Raw genomic sequence first — 19601 nt, forward strand, 5'->3', positions numbered from 1 at the left:
CTCAGTAGAGTGCCATGGTGTCACAGCTCACAGCAACCTCAAAGTCTTGGGCTTAAGCGATTCTCTTGCCTCAGCCTCCCAAGTAGCTGGGACTATAGGCGCCCATCACAACACCCAGCTATTTTTTGGTTGTAGTTGTCATTGTTGTTTGACAGGCCCAGGCTGGATTCAAACCCGGCAGCTCCCGTGTATGTGGCTGGCACCCTAGCCTCTGAGCTATAGGCACCAAGCTGGTAATTTCTAATTTTATTTTTGGAAACAGAGTCTTTTTTTTTTTTTGAGACAGACTCTCATTTTGTTGCCCTTGGTAGAGTGATGTGGTGTCACAGCTCATAGCAACTTCAAACTCCTGTGCTCAAGCCATTCTCTTACCTCAGCCTCGCAAGTAGCTGGGACTATAGGTACCCACCACAATGCCCAGCTATTTTTTTTTGTTCTTCTTGTTGTAGATGTCATTGTGGTTTAGCAGGCCCCGGGCCAGGTTCGAACCCGCCAGCCCCAGCATATGTGGCCGGCACCCTAACCACTGAGCAACAGGCGCCAAGCCTGGAAACAGAGTCTTACTCTGTTACCCTGGGCTGGAGTGCTGTGGTACCAGCCTAGCTCACAGTAACCTCAAATTGCTGGATTCAAGCAATCCTTCTACCTCAGTCTCCCAAGTAGCTGAAACTATAGGGGCCTGCCAAAATGCCTAGCAAATTTTTCTATTTTTAGTAGAGATGGGGTCTTGCTCTTGCTCAGGCTGGTCTCAGACTCCTGATCTTAAGCAATCCACCCTCCTTGGCCTCCCAGAGTGCTAGGATTACAGGCGTGAGTCACCCCCACCCCATCCCTGGCCATAATAGTTAACCTTTACATTTCAAGCACCTCCCTGTATGCTAGGCATTGTTGTAGGCCCTTTCCACACTTCATCCTCACACCAGTGTTGTTATTCTTCAGAGAGGCTGAGAGAGGGAATCTTAGTGGAAAGAATAAAAGATGTGTGCCCTGCCCTTGCTTCTTCCAGTCTGCCTGTGCTTCTCAGTGAAGTCATTTATGTTCTCATTTGTTAAATTGAAGGAGAGTGAAAAATAAGTAAATAAATTGAGGGAGAGTGGCTTTGACCTCTAGTGAGGCCTCATTTACCACCTCCATTCCTCATTATCTCCAATTACTCATCCCTAGTTTAGCCACATCATAGGATTCATTACTTTTTAGTATGTGTGTCCATAACATAGCCTGGAGGGGAAACACTGGAAAAACAAATTAGTGTTATATTACGGGCTGGGATAAAAGTGGATACTTATCTTTTCTAATATCTTTCCATATTAAGTTTTGTTCTCGTAATAAGAGACATCCAGGAGATTTGGTAACTAACAGTGTTGGACAGTCCGTGATTACGGTGGAGTGAATAAGAGACGTTCGTAACGACTTACTGCTTCTTTATACACCAGAAGGATTAACTAGTTTTATTTCACCTCCACATCCAGGGCCCAAACTTTACTGTTTGTTTTCTAGTGGGTATCTCCGCCCCACAAAGTGTCACAGCTGTTTGCCAGTGACAGATACAATATGATGTCAAGCAGACCCTGACAGAAACCCACAGGGATTGTGCAGACAGGCTTCTCACACACGTTCATATTCATGGCCACAGCCCGTCTGCCGGCACGAGATGAAATGGTCAGGGACACGGATCAAGATGACTCTGTACCACCCAAACCCATACCCTAGGGAAGCCTGCTCAGATCTGGGTCGCCTCACCACTCAGCAAGCACGACTTTACCCTTTTTAATTCTTTCATCTCAGGACTTTTCAGATTTTAAAATGTTACTTACAGCTTTGTGTGAATTAGGGGGGGAAAGTTTTTTAATCACAGAATTAAATCCATCCTTTACAATTAGGAGCAATTTGTCCAAAATGGAGACTGTTATTGTCAGAATTAGCCTGGAAATTGTGTCTCGTTCAGGGCCACGTTTGGTGACTCGCATTGCATTTTTCTTCCACATTAGACGGAGAAGCTGACGAGGAGAGAAGTGGAAGCTAAATTTTGTAATCTGTCTTTGTCTTCTAATAGTGTAAGTACCTTCTAATGGTATTATTACAGCTTTCTCTGCAATTTTGTGATGCCAGAAAATGTTACCAAATTCTCGTTGCAGTAAGGTAGCAGCGCTCCCCGCTGCCTGGCAGGCGCAGCTTTTCCCTTGAGTGTCAGGTACCATGGCAACGTCTGGGATTAGGAGAAGAGAGAAGCTAATGCTGCGATCAAAGAATGCCTCGCCACGCTTCCTCCTGATGCGCCGTAATCATCCTGTTCTTTCTCATCAGCAGATACTTTGCTTTTACACCCTTTACAGAGCTGTACTTGGTAGAGCGCCCTGCCGAGCAGATCTAGTACTAGTTGTCCCCTTCTGAAATAGATGAAGTGGGACTAGAAGGAGGCACAGAGCTCTGCAGATTCATCTGGGTATCCTCACCCAACCTCTACCTCCAGGTCTAACTCCTCAGAGTTGAAGTAAAGCTTTTGTTTCACTGGTAAATTTCTTACTGCTAAAATCTTACGTTTGATCCTGTTGGCAGTAAGGAAAATCTCATGGGATAAATAGGTTGGTTGTGTTCTCTCTGTGGGCATCAGATGGACCCCAGATCTTTGGCCCACTAACCCACACTTAATTGAGTAGCTGAACAACAGAAGACAATAGGGATGTTGTACATTTTCCTGAATATTTTTATAAAAGGAGATTTCTTGTTTATTAACTGTGCCAGAACCCTCTATCCCCTGGTCTGACAGTCAATTACATGATCCTGTAGTGATCAGCAGAATTCACATATGGGCTAGATTAAAATATGACTGTACGCTGGCCAGGCAGTCACTCAAGCTTTTGGACACCTACAGCGTGGCAGGCACAGAGCCAGGGATATAAAGAGGAGTAGGTTGGGGAGTCCACAGACTGTGTTCAATTAATTTCTTAATTCATATTAACCTTAAGGGGAAAAAAGACACAAGGGAAAATGTGCAGTCGATATCTGCCCTCAGCTCTTTGAATCAACTTTCATGGGGTACGTGTAAACCACAGTTTAAAGAAATCACCCATTTGCAGGCAGGGGAAGTAAACCAGCACTAGGAGATACATAGCACTAGGAGTTTTGAAAAGAGAGCCAGATTTGATCTTTTTTTTTTTTTTTTTTTTTTGCAGTTTTGGCCGGGGCCAGGCTCGAACCCGGCACCCCTGGTATATGGGGCCAGCGCCCTACTCCTTGAGCCACACACACCACCCCAGGCTTAATCTTAAATATTTGACATTAGAGGAGATATTAATGATAAGTAAAGTGACCCAATAGCATAATATTCAAATGTGAAGAACAGTATTTACATATACCCTAGGCATGTACACAGCACCCACCTATGTGCAGAAATAGTCCCAAGTTTAACACAAAGAATCAGCACCTGAAACTGTTCAGTGCTTTCATACACAAAGTTTAAGCCCAAAAGGTCCTTTGGACTAATGTCACATTTTGGAAAGTCTTAGCTATATCACACACTCGTACATGATAGCTGTATTGAGCACTAAAATGTCATCTTTTTGCTTAATTTCTACCCACTGTTCATTTGGTGATGCTAAGCATTACTTAGAAGGTGTGTGTGTGATTAGTTTAAAATGGAAAAGTAGTTATAATAAAGGCCTTTGGTACTTCCGCTATTTTAAAATGAAACTCTGAGGATATTGGAAAGGAGAGTAATAGAAATATTGTAAGTGAATTTCAAACATCTAGCTTAGGTTTCTCATTTTTTAGATGAAACACCTGAAGCCCAAAGAGATACTATGATTTGTCCAAAGTCATAAGGAGTTAGTTGACTACAGGGTATGGACAAAAATCTCGAGGTATTGACTCCAATGCTCCTGCTAGTTTATTTAATGTTAAAAAGGTATCAAGAAAAAACTTTTTTTTTTGGCTCTGCGCCTATAGCTCAACCAGCTAAGGTGCCAGCCACGTACATCTAAGGTGGCGGGTTCGAATCCCCAGCCTGGACCCGCCAAACAACGATGGCTGCAACCAAAAAAAAATAGCTGGGCGTTGTGGTCCCAGCTACTTGGGAGGCTGAGGCAGGAGACTCGCTTGAGCCCAGGAATTGGAGGTTGCTGTGAGCTGTAATGCCACGGCACTCTGCCCAGGGGGACAGCTTGAGTGTTTTTTTTTTGAGACAGAGCCTCAAGCTATCCCCCTGGGTAGAGTGCCATGGCATCATGCTCACAGCAACCTCCAACTCCTGGGCTCAAGCGAGTCTCCTGCCTCAGCCTCCCAAGTAGCTGGGACTACAGGCGCCCGCCACAACACCTGGCCATTTTTTGGTTGCAGCCATCATTGTTGTTTGGTGGGCCCAGGCTGGGGATTCGAACCCGCCACCTTAGGTGTACGTGGCTGGCGCCTTAGCCGGTTGAGCTATAGGCGCGGAGCCAAAAAAAAACTTTTTATCTCACTAAGAAGAAAAGTATTTTAAATGGAAGGCATGATTTTAAATTTAAAATTTCAATCTTTAGTAAACAGATTATAGGAGATTTTAATTTTAGGTTTCTTAAAAATGTAAATGGTTTATGATTAACTGTCATATTAAGCTATGTCAAGCTGAGTCCTCATTCAGCCTTTACTTTTTGTGTGCCAGTTTATAGACCAACCAGGTTCTACTTGCCTACTGTCTTAAAATAGCTATACTTTTATTTCTTAATAATTTCGAATTTAACTCCTGGGAGTTTTCTTTCTGCCTTTGTGATTATGGTCGTTTACTCCTGCTGTGTGCCAGGGACTATGCCTGGCCCACAGGCGGTAGCCACTGCCCTCCTCTGGGGCAGATGATGCTACAGCTGGTGAGAGCCGGGGTCTGGATCCAAGGGAGAAGCAGAGGAAAGGGGAGTCAGCAGGCTGGAGACCGTGTCTCAAAAAGCAAACCACAACAAAAAAGAAAAATGAAAACTAGACCGGCCTGAGCAAGAGGGAGACTCCATCTCCACTAAACGAGGGAAAAAAACTGAGGCAAGAAGATCACTTGAGCCCAAGAGTTTGAGGTTGCTGTGAGCTATGATGCCATGGCACTCTACCAAGGGCGACAAAGTGAGACTGTGTCTCTTAAAAAAAAAGAATCAGGAGGCTGCCTGCAGGAGACAGCAGCTCCAGGCTACAGATAGGAATTATTCAAGCAAAGGGAGGGGAAGGAATCTGTGGATAATTCTGTATTAGAACAAGTCAGACTTTGCCCTCCTGCTCTCCCATTTGTGTGCCTGTAGTCATGGGAATTGATGAGAATGAGGAAGGTAAAGAGGAACAATAGTGCCCTGAAAATATATAACGGAGGTTCTGCTAGTGCCAGGGTCTGCTTTGCTGTGGTCACATTAACCATGAGTGAATGTGTGTGAATAAAAGTGAGCCAAGAATAGGTGACAACAGCACTGCCACAGAGTACTTTAAAGTTGTCGGGAAAAAAGCATCTTAGGATTGTCGTAGAGGCTCTGCAGTCTTTGATCATAACACCCCTTCCCCACCCCCAGGGCTGCATGCACTCCGCTGTCCCCCGTATATATGAAACGCTGTGCTAAGGGAGTCTCCCCCTGCCATGGATCGCCAACTCACTGTGCCTCTTTCCTTTCCAGCTGTGTCGACTCTACAAGTTTATTGAGCAGAAGGGAGATTTGCAAGATGTAATGCCAACAATAAATTCATTAATAAAACAGAAAACAGGTGTCGCCCAGTTGGTGAAGTATGGCTTAAAAGATCTAGAGGAGGTTGTTGGACTGTTGAAGAAACTTGGCATCAAATTACAGGTTTGGCAGCTGTTTGATCCTGGCGGTACAGATTTGTAACAGTAATCATAGCACAAGGGGGACATGGCTTTCATTTCATTAATGCTACTCAGTGCTTTGTTTTTCCAGAAAAACTGCTTTCTTTGTTTTAGAATATTTGATATCTACTAATAGCTTGGGCTTAAATCAGGATTTCTTTGCAGGCTTCATCCTTCCTATCACGTAGCAATTCTTGTCGTGTTAGCCTCAGTGACAGCGATTCTTGAAGAGAGCAGAGTTTCTCTAGCTTGGCAGGCGACAGTTAAACAGCCTTTGTGCCAGATTTTACTGAAGGTTTTGTTTATGCTAGGTTGTTCTGATGCTGTTGATAGGAAACAGCATTTTCAGTGTTATTATCATATTCCATATCCTAAATTTCAAGCCCTTGACACACTTGTGTGACATTTCACTTTACAGGTCTTGATCAATTTGGGCTTGGTTTACAAGGTGCAGCAACACAGCGGCATCATCTTCCAGTTTGTGGCGTTCATTAGACGAAGGCAGAGAGCTGTACCTGAAATCCTTGCAGCCGGTGGCAGATATGACCTGCTGGTGAGGGCTTACCCTTTATTAATTTGTTCCAGCTTAATTTTATTTCTTCAATAGACATTATTTTGAAATTTTTTCATTTCTTCCTCACTGCCTTATTTTGAAATTTTTCAAACAAAAAGTTTGAACCGCTAATATAATTGAATACCTCTCTCTCTTTCTTCTAGGAATACAAATGTAATGTGAACCACATTTGTAATATTTTAAACTTTGTTGATTTTTTTTTACCTGATTCTTTTAGATTAATTTTAAACTTAAATAATTACAGGTTTATAGAAAGTTGTAAAGATAGTACAGGGGGGACTCATGCACTCTCTTCCCAGTTTCCTCTAGTGATTCCACCAGGCATAAAACAATAGGAAAATATCAAAACCAGGAAATTGACTTCAGTGCAATCTATGCATGTAATTCTACGCTATTTTATCACATGAGTAAATTCCATACTCACTACCACAATCAACATACAGAGCTGTTTCATCACCACAGATATCTATGGGTATCAGTATTTTACCGGTTTATTTTATCAGTTACCTTCTTTTATGTCTCTTTACTCAATGCCACATTTATAATTGTCTAAAATACTTTCTCTACATACATTGAGATCCACATCAAACAATGTTAAACTTTTTGCTGTCAAACATAATTTAGAGGCTCGGCGCCTATAGCTCAACCGGCTAAGGCGCCAGCCACGTACACCTAAGGTGGAGGGTTCGAATCCCCAGCCCAGACCCGCCAAACAACAATGACGGCTGCAACCAAAAAATAGCCGGGCGTTGTGGCGGGGGCCTGTGGTCCTAGCCTCTTGGGAGGCGGAGGCAGGAGACTCACTTGAGCCCAGGAGTTGGAGGTTGCTGTGAGCTGTGATGCCACGTCACTCTACCCAGGGGGACAGCTTGAGGCTCTGTCTCAAAAAAAAAAAAAAAAACAATTTAGAAAACTGAAGAAGAAAAGAAAGTCTATTACATTTACCCAGGACATCTGGTTTCCTATGAGAAATCCACTGTTAATTTGATGATTTTAAGATTTTTTTTCTTTGTTTTTAGTTTCAAACTAGATTATGATATGTCTTGATACAAATGTCTTTAGATTTCTCTTGTTTAGGATTTGCTTGGTTTCTTAAATGTATAGGCTTTTGTCTTTTGCTCATTTCAGGCATTATTTCTATGAATTTTTTTTTTAGTCTCACTTTTTTTTTTTTCCTCTGTGACCCTAGTCATGCAAATGTCCCTGAGATTCTGGGACGGCTTCTTTTTTTTTTTTTTTTTTTTTTAAGAGACAGGGTCTTGCCATATTCCCCAGCAGGCTGGTCTCAAACTCCTGGCCTCAAGCAATCCTCCTGCCTTGGCTTTCTGAGTAGCTGGGATTCCAGCCGAGAGCCACTGTGCCAGCCTTCATTTTGCTTTGGAGTTGGGTTTCTCCGTTATTCAGATTGAGTAAATTCTGTTGTTTTATCTTCAGTTCCACTAATTCTTTCTTCTGTTATCTCCATTCTACTGTTATCTCCATTCTACAGCCCATCCAGTGAACTTGTTTATCTTCTTCTTTGCTAAAACTTTCCGTTCGTTTTTATTTGTTTCAATCCTGTCGATAGTGCTTGTTGCAGCATTTTTATGGTAGTTACTTTAAAATCCAAATCAGATAATTCTGACATTTATCAACTGTCTTCCTTATCTAGTTTGAGACGTCCTTGGTTCTTGGTATGTTGCGTAAGCTTTGGTTGTATCCTGGACATTACCAGGGTTATGTTATAAGGCTGGAGCTCATCTAGATCTGTCCCAGCAGGCCTCCCCTGATGCCTCTCTGAGGTGGTCGGGGGGTGGTGGTGAGTGCCTTGATGCTGTTGGGTGGGAGTAAAGATCCGGGGGGGGGGTTCTCTTATGGCCTCCTTCAACACCCCCAGAGTGGGAGGAGTGCCTGTTACTGCTCTCCACATGCCTCCACTGGTACTGTAGCGAGGGGTGGAGGGGGAGGCAGGAGGCCTTGTTTCTGCCCAATAGTGGTGAAAATGTCAGTTCCCCCACTCAGTCTCCTCTGGCACCCCTCCAGCCAAGAGAGGATGCTTTGTTACTATTGGTGAGGGTAGGAGTCTGTCTGGGGGTCCTGGCCCCCACTGACATTGCTGGGGATAGGGCATTGGTGGCATTAACCCATGCAGGTGTGAAAGTCCTGGCTCCTTGGTCTTCTCTGACCTGCAGGCTGGGTGGCGGGGGGCACACTCATTACCGGGGTGGGTGTAAATGTCTGGGCTCCCCACTCAGGCTTTGTTGATGACGTAGGAGTGAGGGCTGTGCTTTTTCCCATGACATTTAACTAGAGCAGGGCAGTTACTGTCTGAAAGTTTTCTGTCTTGCTGGGTTGTCCCTTGGTCTTTCTGGCCAGAGAGAGCAGGTTTTTCTCAGGGCTTTTGTATCTGTTCCTGTTGGCATTTCTGGATTGCCGTTTCTCCAGCACCAATCCAGAGTGTAGGAGGCAGAGAGCAAACCCACATGTCATTCCTCAGATCCTGTGGTCCCAGCCAGTCTGCCTTCCCTCTACTTTCAGAGTCTTCTTGTGTTTGTTTTATATCTACTGTCCAGGACTCAGCCATACTTAGCAAGAGAAACAGGGCACCTTCTCCATCTTGATCCAGAACCTACAAATGTTATTTAAATTATCTAGTAACATTAAGTAAAAAAAGATAGGTGGGAATAATTTTAATGTTAATAATATATTTTACTTAACCTAATATATCCAAAATATTATTTCAACATGTACTCAAACTTCTAAAATTATTAATGGACTATTTTGCTTTTTTTTTTTCCATTGTAAGTCTTCATAACCAATGAGAATTTTATATGTAGGACACATGTCAGTTCAGGTTAGCCATATTTCAAATGCTCAGTAGTCACCTCTGAGTGACCTCCATACTAAACAGTGCAGACCTGGATGCAACATCTGTTAATATTCTCCTAAATTTGCTTGCCACTTTTATTATACAGACACTTTTTTGGTTGAACCCTTCATGAAATTGCTGACCTAGTGCTCACTCTTTAATCATACCTTCCCCATAATTGCAGTCTCTTCTCTGTTTGTGTCTCTTCACAGATCCCCCAGTTTAGAGGACCACAGGCTTTGGGGCCCGTTCCCACTGCTATCGGGGTCAGCATAGCTATAGACAAGATATCTGCTGCTGTCCTCAACATGGAAGAACCTGTAAGCTCCAGCTTTGCTTTCCAGTGTGCTCTGAGATGTTGCCTTGTGCACTCATTTACACGGAGCCCCTGATATGGCAGCTATAGACTGAGGATTTGGGAAGTTATCTTTAACATGATCTGTCATGCCTAACACTTGGTGTAACTCCCTACATTTCAGTCCTTATCCTCTGTTCTTAGGTGCTAAAGGACATTCGTCCTTTCCTAGGCTCACTTTCCTGGTCTGTAATGTACCATACAAATGTGAGATGTTATAGTTGTTAACAGACTCTTCCTAAAGCTGCTTGTTCAGAAATCCTGTTGTGCTCTACAAAGCTGCAAATGGCTTTTGGCCTTCTGTGGTTCAGGCAAGATTAGTTTACCTAAGGAAAAGAACATCTTCGTGATGGCTCAGAGTAGTTGAAATAATTTCGATCTTAAAAGATTGATGTAAAAGTTTTTGACCGTCTCTTATGTATGATGTCATTTTGAAGCAAAGTCTCTGCACACTGTATTACTCCATCCACGGGACCTCGGGAATGCCAGTCTGCCATGAGGGTTGCATCCCCCTCCAGCTGCTGGTAACCCATCCACACCTGCAGCCTTGCCCCTCTAAGTGTAACTGTTCTGCTTCTGATCCAGGTTACAATAAGCTCTTGTGACCTCCTGGTTGTAAGTGTCGGCCAGATGTCCATGTCCAGGGCCATTAACCTGACCCAGAAACTCTGGACAGCAGGAATCACAGCAGAAATCATGTACGACTGGTCACAGGTAATAGCACAGAAATGTATGGCTTCCATGACAACTGTCCTCTGCACCTTTAGGCTCTGTCAAACTCTGTTTATCTCTGTGGTTAGTGTCACCTCCTGCATTAGTTTCTGGTTGCTTTTGTAACAAATTACTATGAATTGTGTGGCTTGAAACAACACATATTAATTACCTTACATTTCTGGAAGTCAGAAGTCTGAAAGCAGCTTCACTGGCTTTTTTTTTTTTTGAGACTGTGTCTCACTGTCACCCTCAGTAGAGTTCTGTGGAGTCACAGGTCACAGCAACCTCAAACTCTTGAGCTTAAGTGATTCTCTTGCCTCATCCTCCCAAGTAGCTGGCACCTGCCACAATACCCAGCTGTTTTTTGGTTGTAGTTGTCATTGTTGTTTAGCTATCCTGGATTCGAACCTGCCAGCTCTGGTGTATATGTCTGGCGCCCTAGCTGTTGATCTACAGGTGCTGAGCCATGCTTCACTGGCTTTAAATTAAGGTGCTGGAAGGGCTGGTTCCTTCTGGAGGCTCCAGAGCAGAATCTGTTCCCATGCCTTTCCAGTTCCCGGAGGCCCCTGCATGCCTTGGCTCATAGCCTCTTCCTCCATCATCAAACGCAGTAGGGTGGCGTCTTCTTTCTTCTCTGACCTGTGCTTCTGTTCTCACATCTTCTCTCTAACTGTCGTCAGTCTGGCTCCCTTTTACACAGACTGTGATTACACTAGGCCTAGCTGCGTAATCCTGAGTGATCACTCACCATTAGGTTAGGATATGGACATCTTTGCAGGGCTGTCACACCCTTTCACACTTCTGAATGTGTTCTGTGTTTAGTGTGTTTGTGGCTCTGTATCCTCAGGTCTCTCATAGCCTGCGGGCCTGACACTTCACCTGGGTGTGAAGGTGAAGACACCCACCTGATCTTTAGACATGAGGGCTGTTTTATCACAAGCAGACCACAGAAGGACTGTGCTCCCAAGAGGTCATCCAGGTTGTGCTCATATCATCCACACTGAAGGAGCCCCAGAGACACAGACCCGCTGCCCTCCCTGCTGCTCTGTTAACACCACCTGCCAGGAGGCTTCTGAAGCTGCTGCTATTTTCAAAATTAATATTAGAAGTGTATTGAGCAACAATTTTTTAACTTTTTATTTTGAAATAATTTTATACTTACAGAAAAGTTATATAAAACAGAGAGTTCATACATAAGCTTCATCCATTTCCCCCTAAATTTAACATCTTACATATCCATAGTGCATTTACCTAACTCTGAAAAACAATGCTGCACCAGCACTAATCTATAGATGTTATTTAAATTTACCACGTATGGTACTAAGACCCACTCACTGTACTAAGACCCACTTAACGGTACTAACCCGTGTGCGGTACTAAGACCTGCGTGCAGTAACATGAGGCGGTACTATGACCCTGCGCGGTACTGACACCCGCCTGCGGTACTATGACCCGCCTGAGGTACTGACACCCACGTGCAGTACTATGACCTGCATACTGTACTAAGATCTGCGGGCGGTAATATGACCCATGTACAGTTCTAACACTACTATGACCTGTGTATGGTAATATGACCCACACTGATACCCTTTTTTTTTTTTCATCAAGGATCTAATTTAGGGAATCAAATTGAGAAATAGTTTTTAGTCATTTGACAAAGCAGTATCCTCTTCCACTTGTTAACTTTTTCCATAAATTGTTAGAGAAATGTTCTTCCCTGCAGTAAAACATTAACCCAGTGGCCATTGACTTCAGTCCTATGCAGTGGTACCCTGCAAGCTTTTCAGCCCTGGTGCTAGTTAGCTTTCTGCTTCAATCTGCTTTTCACCTTCCATTGTTTCTTTTGTTTCCTTTGATTTTAGCGTATGTGTGGTGTAGTTCTTGTCGTTTTCCATTAAGACTTGAAACATCTGAAAACCTCTTAGTATTGCCTAATTATTCAGGGCCCCTTAGAACAATCATAAAAATAAGGAAGGCAAAAAGTCTTTGTTCCTCCTTTGAATTCTGAGCTCGTCCTGCTTAATATTTATATCCCCTGAAGTTAGCATACTGTATTTAGTTATTCACTTTGAGAATACAATTGAAAATAGTATTTTCGGCTTGGCACCTATAGCTCAAGTGGCTAAGGCTCCAGGGTTGGCAGGTTTGAATCCAGCCTGGGGCCGCCAAACAACAACAACAACTACAATTAAAAAAATAGCCAGGTGTTGTGGTGGGTGCCTGTAGCCCCAGCTACTTGGGAGGCTGAGGCAAGAGAATCACTTAAGCCCAGGCATTGGAGGTTGCTGTGAGCTGTGATGCCACAGTGCTCTACCAGGGGTGACAGAGTGAGACTCTGTCTCAAAAAAAAAAGAAGCAAAGAAAATAGTATTTTCATTCTCCTCAATTACTTGAAGCTGTTCCAGGAGCTCTGTGTTTATTTTATGCAATCTATTTATTTGTTTCAGTCCCAAGAGGAATTGCAAGAGTATTGCAGACATCATGAAATCACCTACGTGGCCCTTGTCTCAGATAAAGAGGGAAGCCATGTGAAGGTAAAGGCCGTAAGAGATTTTTCACAAGTCAACGGTTGATTTCCCAAACTGTATTACCTGTGGAGCACCCACCTTCTCACTGAGCCCTGGCCTTGTTTAGGAGAGGTGGAAACTCATTACTTCAGCTCTGCCTCAGAATTATTGGGCTTCTTACTGAAGAAAGTGTATAAAATCAGGAAGAGAGAATTAATCTGACCACCTTTCCTTAGAGTCTTTTAAAAAACCCAAACTATGGCTGTAGTTTCTTTCAATCTTTTCTCCCCCAAGAAAATAAGAATAATAAGTCGAGTGGTTAACTGATGACTATTATATCCTCTAGCTATGTCCTAATCAGTCCAGTTCTTCTTTATCATATTTAACTAAAAATGCTTGTAAATATACCCCCTCATAACCATTATTTTCTAATTATCTTTAAAGGGAAAAAAATCAACATTCTTCTCACCTGTTTTCATCTGCTTTTCTGTTAAAATGTCTTTGGTTTTGATATCAGGGTTACGTTGGCCTCATCAAATGAATTGCACAGTGTTCTCACCTCTTCGGCTGTCTGTGGGATATTCTGTACAATTGGTGTTAGATTTATTGGACAGAATGCACCAGTAAAGCCACAGGGGCCTAGAGGTAGAGTTATGCTGGTTGCCTGTTTCTTCTAGAATGAACTCTCGTAATCTATACCTTTCTCAGAATTTTTTCATTTCTTCTAGATTTTCAAATATTCCCTTGTTATTCTTTGACTATCTCTAGGACCTATAGGGATGTTCCCTCTCACATTCCTTCTGATGTTGGTAATTCATGTCTTCCCTCTTTTCCTGATCAACCTGGCTAGAGAGCAATTGTCTTTCATCTGTCTTTTTAGAGAATCAGCTTTTGGTGTCTGATTTTTCTGTTTGTTCATTTGTGTTCTGTTTCATTACTCTCCACTTTATCTTTACTATTTTCTCCCTTCTGCTTATTTTGGGTTTAGTTTATCCCTTTTTTCCCCTAATTTCTTCAAGTAGAAGCTTGTTGTCCAATGTCTAAAGAACATGGTTTTGGTTTTTGTTTTTTTAGAACACGGGGTTTATGTTTTGTTTGATTTTCTAGTTGTATAAAGAAGGAAGGCAGTTCTCACAGCAGTTAATCTTTTGTAGTCAAATTTTGAAGTCCCTCCATTCTTGTTAATCACAATATTGTAAATGAAACTAAGTTTCGCTAATCAAACCTTTCCCAGAGGAGTGATTGCTCCTGCCATGTTCTGAAGAGATAAAATCTAGCCTTGCTAGATAACTCCAGTGCTACAATGCACGTTGTAACTGTTAGCAAATGTTAAGAACTTGGATCAGGCTGTGCTTCCCAATATTTATACTCACTGGTCCTAGTTCTGCCCTCTAAAATAGTCAGAATAATGTCTAACTCTTTTTTCTTCTCTGAAGTAAATTTTAGGGGCAGACATGGAGGCTGAGGCAGGAGGGGTTTTTTGTTGTTGTTGTTTGGTTTTTTATTTTTCTAGAGACAGAATCTCACTCTGTCACCCTGCAGTGATGTCATCATAGCTCACAACAGTAGCTGAGATTAGAGGTGTGTGCCATGCATGAATGCCTGGCTAGGTTTCCTTCTTTTAGTAGAGAGAGGGTCTCGCTCTTGCTTGGGCTGGTCTCCAACTCTTGAACTCAGGTGATCCTCCTGCCTTGGCCTCCCAAAATGCTAGGATGACAAGCATGAGCCACTATGCTGGGCCCAAAAGGATGGCTTGAGGCCACAAGTTCGAGATCAACCTTGATAACAAGGCACAACTTTGTTATTTTTGTGTTACAAAAAATAAAAATTAGCTGGGCATGGTGGTGTGTACCTGTAGAACCACCTATTTGGGAGGCTAAGGCAGGAGGATCACTTGAGCCTAGGAGTTCAAGGCTGCAGTGAGCTGCGACTGTGTCACTGCACTCCCGCCTGAGCAACACAATGAGACCCTGTCTCAAAAAAAGAAAAAAAATCAGGGAGAGCTGCCATAGCATTTAGGTGTCCATTACTTAAGCCATTCCTCAAAACATGGTTTCCAAATCCTTGACCCTTCTAGTTAAACTCCTCTCAACATACTTTACTTTGTCAGTATCTGCCCTTAAATGTGATATTAGAATTCTATGGAGTGCTATAGCATGTTCTGACTAAAGAGGAAGAGTCTCTGACTTTCCAGTCCAGACACCATAATTCTCATGCAGCCTAGGATGAACTAATCCTTAGCAACCACATGGATGTTTGGGCCTAGGATGAACTAATTCATAGCAACCACGTGGCTGTTTGGCTCATACTGAACTTATCACCAACTAAAAACCCATTGGCCTTTCCAAGTTATCACCATGTCTGTCCAGCCTTCTACAATGAAAGCTTATTTACAGGACTTTATCACTGTTAAAAGACTATAAAACTCTTTTGAATTTTGCTTCTGCCTCTGTTAATGGTGGGTTGGTAGCATCATTTTCATCTTTTAAAAGCAAGAAATCACCTATCAAATCAGCATTCACAATGTGAGAGGGATTGAACTTGGGGCCATGGAGGATACTGAGATAATTAAGCCTCAGGCCCTGCCGTCAAGGGTCCTACAATTGGCAGGGAACATAAGACATCAGTATGTGGTTATGAGCTAGAAAATGCTAAGTTCCATCAGAGTTCTACCGACGTTCTCTGAGGATTCCTCAGTCTGGAAGATTACATAAGAGGCATCAGGAAGTCTTCAGGGTGATGGTGAGATTTATACTGGGCCCGCAAGGATGGGTAAGACACAGACATGGCTGAAAGGGCCTTTTAAGCAGAGGGAATGAGCAAAAGTGACAGTAGTTCTTTTAGTAGTTGTCCCACTGGTAGATGTGAGGAGCCATCAGAGAACCATTCTGGAACTGCTCTGAATAGTCTGTGATGGGAGAAGCTGGAAAATTGTGAAGAAGGGCACTTCAGCAGGAGAGCCCAAATACCAACCAAGGAATCTGAATTTCATACAGCAGCTAATGGGGACCCCACAAATGTTTCGGACAGAGGGGATGTCAGGTTTGTAACGTGCAGGGATAGGTGACCTGGAATAGAGGGAAATGGAAGACAGGATAGCAGAGTGAAGAATAGCAGACTGGCCCAGGCCCAGGTTAGCTGCTGTTTCGGAGCAAAAGTGAAAGGGCAGGTACCATAAAAGGGGGGTGGCGGGACTTGGGTTTAGAAAAGAGAGGGAAGAGATGTGGATGATGTTGAGGTCTGAGAAACCTTGTGATCGACCAGAGGATGTTTAGTATGTGAATAAACCAAATGAAATGGGAGCTTGTGCATCATGGCCTTTCTAATTCTGTCGTCTCTGATAAACCAGTCCGTGCTGGCGTTTCTCAGCAGCAGCACTTGTAGCACTTTCGCCAGATACTTCTTTGCTGTCCTGTGCGGTGTTGGGATCTCTGGCTTCTATCCACTAGGTGCCAGTTGCACCACCCGCAGTTGTGACATCCGAAAATGTTTGCAGTCATTGCCACGTATTCTCTGGGGAACAAAATCACCCCTGGTTAAGAACTGCTGACCTAAACTGTGGATTCAGTAGTCCTACTGTGGCACTCTGAGCCGGGTTTCAGAAACCTCCAAGTGATGGGTTGATTTCATTCTTTTTCAGGTTAAGTCTTTTGAGAAGGAAAGGCAGACAGAGAAGCGTGTGCTGGAGTCTGACCTTGTGGACCATGTTGTGCAGAAACTGAGGACTAAAGTCAGTGATGAAAGGAGTATCAGGTAACATAGTTGACAAAGCCTAGAAGACTGATAAAGTTACCTAGATACAACCTGTATAAATTTATTTTAAAAGTCAATTTGATCCTTTTGGGAAATAAAGATAGATCGGGATTACTTCAGATGAACCATTCTGTTGCTTCTGAATAATTCAATGAGCAGTTTAATTTTATGACCCCCTTGTATAAGACTGATCATATCTTATTTTCAACAATTTGTTCTTCATATCATTTCCCAGAATATTTTATCATTTTTAAAGGCCTAAGGAGCCAAATCTGTTTGTTATTATCGTATTCAGTCTGTTAATCAGTAAATTTCAACAGTATTTTGTCCATGTACTTTGAAAGATATAATGTGTTCTGGGAAAAGATCTCATAAGCTCATGATGGGAGTATCAACCATCTGGATAGGCATGTAGCAAAATAAGTTAAAAGAATTTTTAAAAATTGACCCAGCAATTCCATTTTCAGAAATTAATAGTAAAAATAACTATATTTTCCAAAACAAAATTCATTTAGTAAGAAGCATTGTTTAACGTATTTGCAAATCTTTTTGATGCATTGTTTTATATTTTTATAATGTCTTTTAATGCTTTAAAAGAAGAAATGATTCTCACATCTTCTTCTGTATTCAGTCTGTCATGAGATCACACATCATGTAGTCTCTGGAAAACACCATTGCACATTTGTGAGAGAATGAGAGTGAAAAGGACAGTTAAAATCGTAGGATTATTTTAAGAATAGCTTTGACCTTACCCCAAAAGGATCTCAGGAATCTCCATGGGTCCTTGGACCTCACGTAAAGAAATCTCTCATTTATAGTATCAGAATACACATTGGTAGAAGATTGTTTGAATTATGGTAACTCAGTGAAATACTGAGCAGCCCTTAAAAGTAATGATTCTAATAAACATGAGTTTATCGGCATAGAGGGATGTCCACAAATAAGATGAATAATAGAATCCCATTTTGTTGGCTCAGCGCCTATAGCTCAACCGGCTAAGGCGCCAGCCACGTACACCTAAGGTGGTGGATTCGAATCCCCAGCCCAGACCCGCCAAACAACCATGACGGCTGCAACCCAGGCGTTGTGGCGGGCGCCTGTGGTCCCAGCTACTTGGGAGGCAGAGGCAGGAGACTCGCTTGAGCCCAGGAGTTGGAGGTTGCTGTGAGCTGTAATGCCACGGCACTCTACCGAGGGGGACAGCTTGAGGCTCTGTCTCAAAAAAAAAAAAAAAAAAAAAAAAATCCCATTTTGTTTTAACCAAAATATACAACCTATATGTAGAAAAAAAATGCCTGGAAGAATATACCAAAATTTTAACTATGGTTATTCCAGGTTAACGTGATTATAAGGGATCTTTGTTAACCTTTTCTATATATTTACAAGTCTTATATTTATGCTTCCAATCAGAAAACGCAACCCTCTATCATTTTTTTTGGCTTACATCAGTGATGATCAACCAGCAGTGATTTTGCCCCCCAGGGAGCATCTGGCAGTGTTGGGAAACATTTGGTTGTCATAAGTGAGGCGTGCCCCTGGCATCCAGTAGCAGCCAGGGATGTGCTGCTCAAACAGCCTGCAGTGTGCAGGACCAGCAAGGAGTTATCTGACCCCAAATGGCAGTAGTGCTAAGATTGAGAAATCCTGGCTCAGAGAAGATAAACCTTCGTGCTTTCTTCTTCCTTCCATATCCCGTGCTTCCCATCTGCCCCTAGCTTTAATAAATTCATTGTCAGCCTTCTCTGAAGGAATGTAATGTTCTTGAAGCCACCAGTATTAGAATTACCAAACCAAATCAGACAGGTTTAGAAAAGAAAATCACAGCCAACTAAATAACAGTGAGCATGAGCGAACATTAAGACATTTACAAGTCCAGATAGGATTTAGTTAGGAGGGAAAGGTTCAGTCTTCCCTCAATGTGCATGATTATTTTCCTGTTTTCCTGAGAGAGTGCTGTTGTGTCTGTCAGCGGCTATAAATTAACTCACAGCATTTGAAAGAACATCCATTCACAGCTTTTGAAAGAATATCCTTATTTACCAAATGTTCTCCCATGGGTGGTCACCAAGGCTGCTGCCATAATGAAGGTGGGGTGTGCTGTTGCTAATGTTTCCTTGTATTATGAGGGGGCGGAAAGAACGCCTGTCATATTTCATTGAAATTAGCTTCTGTGTGGCTGCAGGATTTCAACTCAGCTGAATAAATCAAAATGTTTTGTTAAGGCATTTGTTAACTTGAAAAGACATCCTTGATAATATTTTCCTTGCTCTTGACCAAAGCATAACTTGTTATAAATTTTTGGTTTTCTTCCCACTAATAACCAAGAAGAATATATTTTTATTTTTTTAATAGAAAAAGTGGCTCACTATACCTATAGCTTATTGTAAGTTATGTGTTGCTTTTACCCTATTGACTGTTTTCGTTTGCTTGTTTTTAGAGAAGCTTCCGATAATCTTGCAGTGCAAAATCTGAAGGGGTCATTTTCTAATGCTTCAGGTATAATTACTAATTATAATCTGAATACAATAATGCTTGTGTGTATGTTTGCTCTGATCACTCATGACTGTGGCTAACTGCTTGTGGCATTGGAAATGTATTTTGAAAGTAACATGTATACAATAAATGTACCACATAGAAATTTATCCCTTTGCTTTAAAATTCACATCCTGGAAAATGATAAAATGACTCTGATTTAGGATTTTTTTTTAGTATATATCTTTTTTCTTTCTTTCTTTTTTTTTTTCTGAGACTCAAGCTGTCGCCTTGGGTAGTGTGCTGTGGCATCATTATAGCTCACAGCAAGCTCTAATGCTTACTCAAGCGATCCTCTTGCCTCAGTTTTGTTTTTTTTTTTTTTCTATTTTTGGTGGAGACAAGGTCTCACTTTTTGCTCAGGCTGGTCTCAAACTTGTGAGTCAAGCAGTCCACTTGCCTTGGCCTCCTAGAATGCTACAATTACAGGCAGAAGGCATTACACCCTGCCTCTCTTCTTTTTTTTTTTTTTTTTTAAGTCAATATGTTGCCCTCAGTAGAGTGCTGTA

General features: G+C 42.3%; 1 protein-coding gene across 2 annotated transcripts in view; it reads left to right on the forward strand.

Annotated features, from left to right (window-relative positions):
- Nucleotides 1-19601, forward strand: part of EIF2AK4 (eukaryotic translation initiation factor 2 alpha kinase 4) — a 110991-nt gene that overhangs the window by 85125 nt on the left and 6265 nt on the right. The window contains exons 27-34 of one of the 2 annotated variants that reach the window (XM_023514282.1): nucleotides 1989-2054; nucleotides 5622-5792; nucleotides 6228-6362; nucleotides 9444-9551; nucleotides 10172-10300; nucleotides 12748-12834; nucleotides 16448-16560; nucleotides 18998-19056. In XM_023514282.1, the coding sequence (XP_023370050.1) occupies nucleotides 1989-2054; nucleotides 5622-5792; nucleotides 6228-6362; nucleotides 9444-9551; nucleotides 10172-10300; nucleotides 12748-12834; nucleotides 16448-16560; nucleotides 18998-19056 (868 nt within the window). The remainder of the gene's footprint in view (nucleotides 1-1988; nucleotides 2055-5621; nucleotides 5793-6227; nucleotides 6363-9443; nucleotides 9552-10171; nucleotides 10301-12747; nucleotides 12835-16447; nucleotides 16561-18997; nucleotides 19057-19601) is intronic. The other variant, XM_023514283.1, reaches the window with a different exon arrangement.

This window comes from Otolemur garnettii, unplaced genomic scaffold (assembly GCF_000181295.1).
Source record: "Otolemur garnettii isolate 467f Iridium unplaced genomic scaffold, OtoGar3 scaffold00050, whole genome shotgun sequence".
NCBI lineage: Eukaryota > Metazoa > Chordata > Mammalia > Primates > Galagidae > Otolemur > Otolemur garnettii.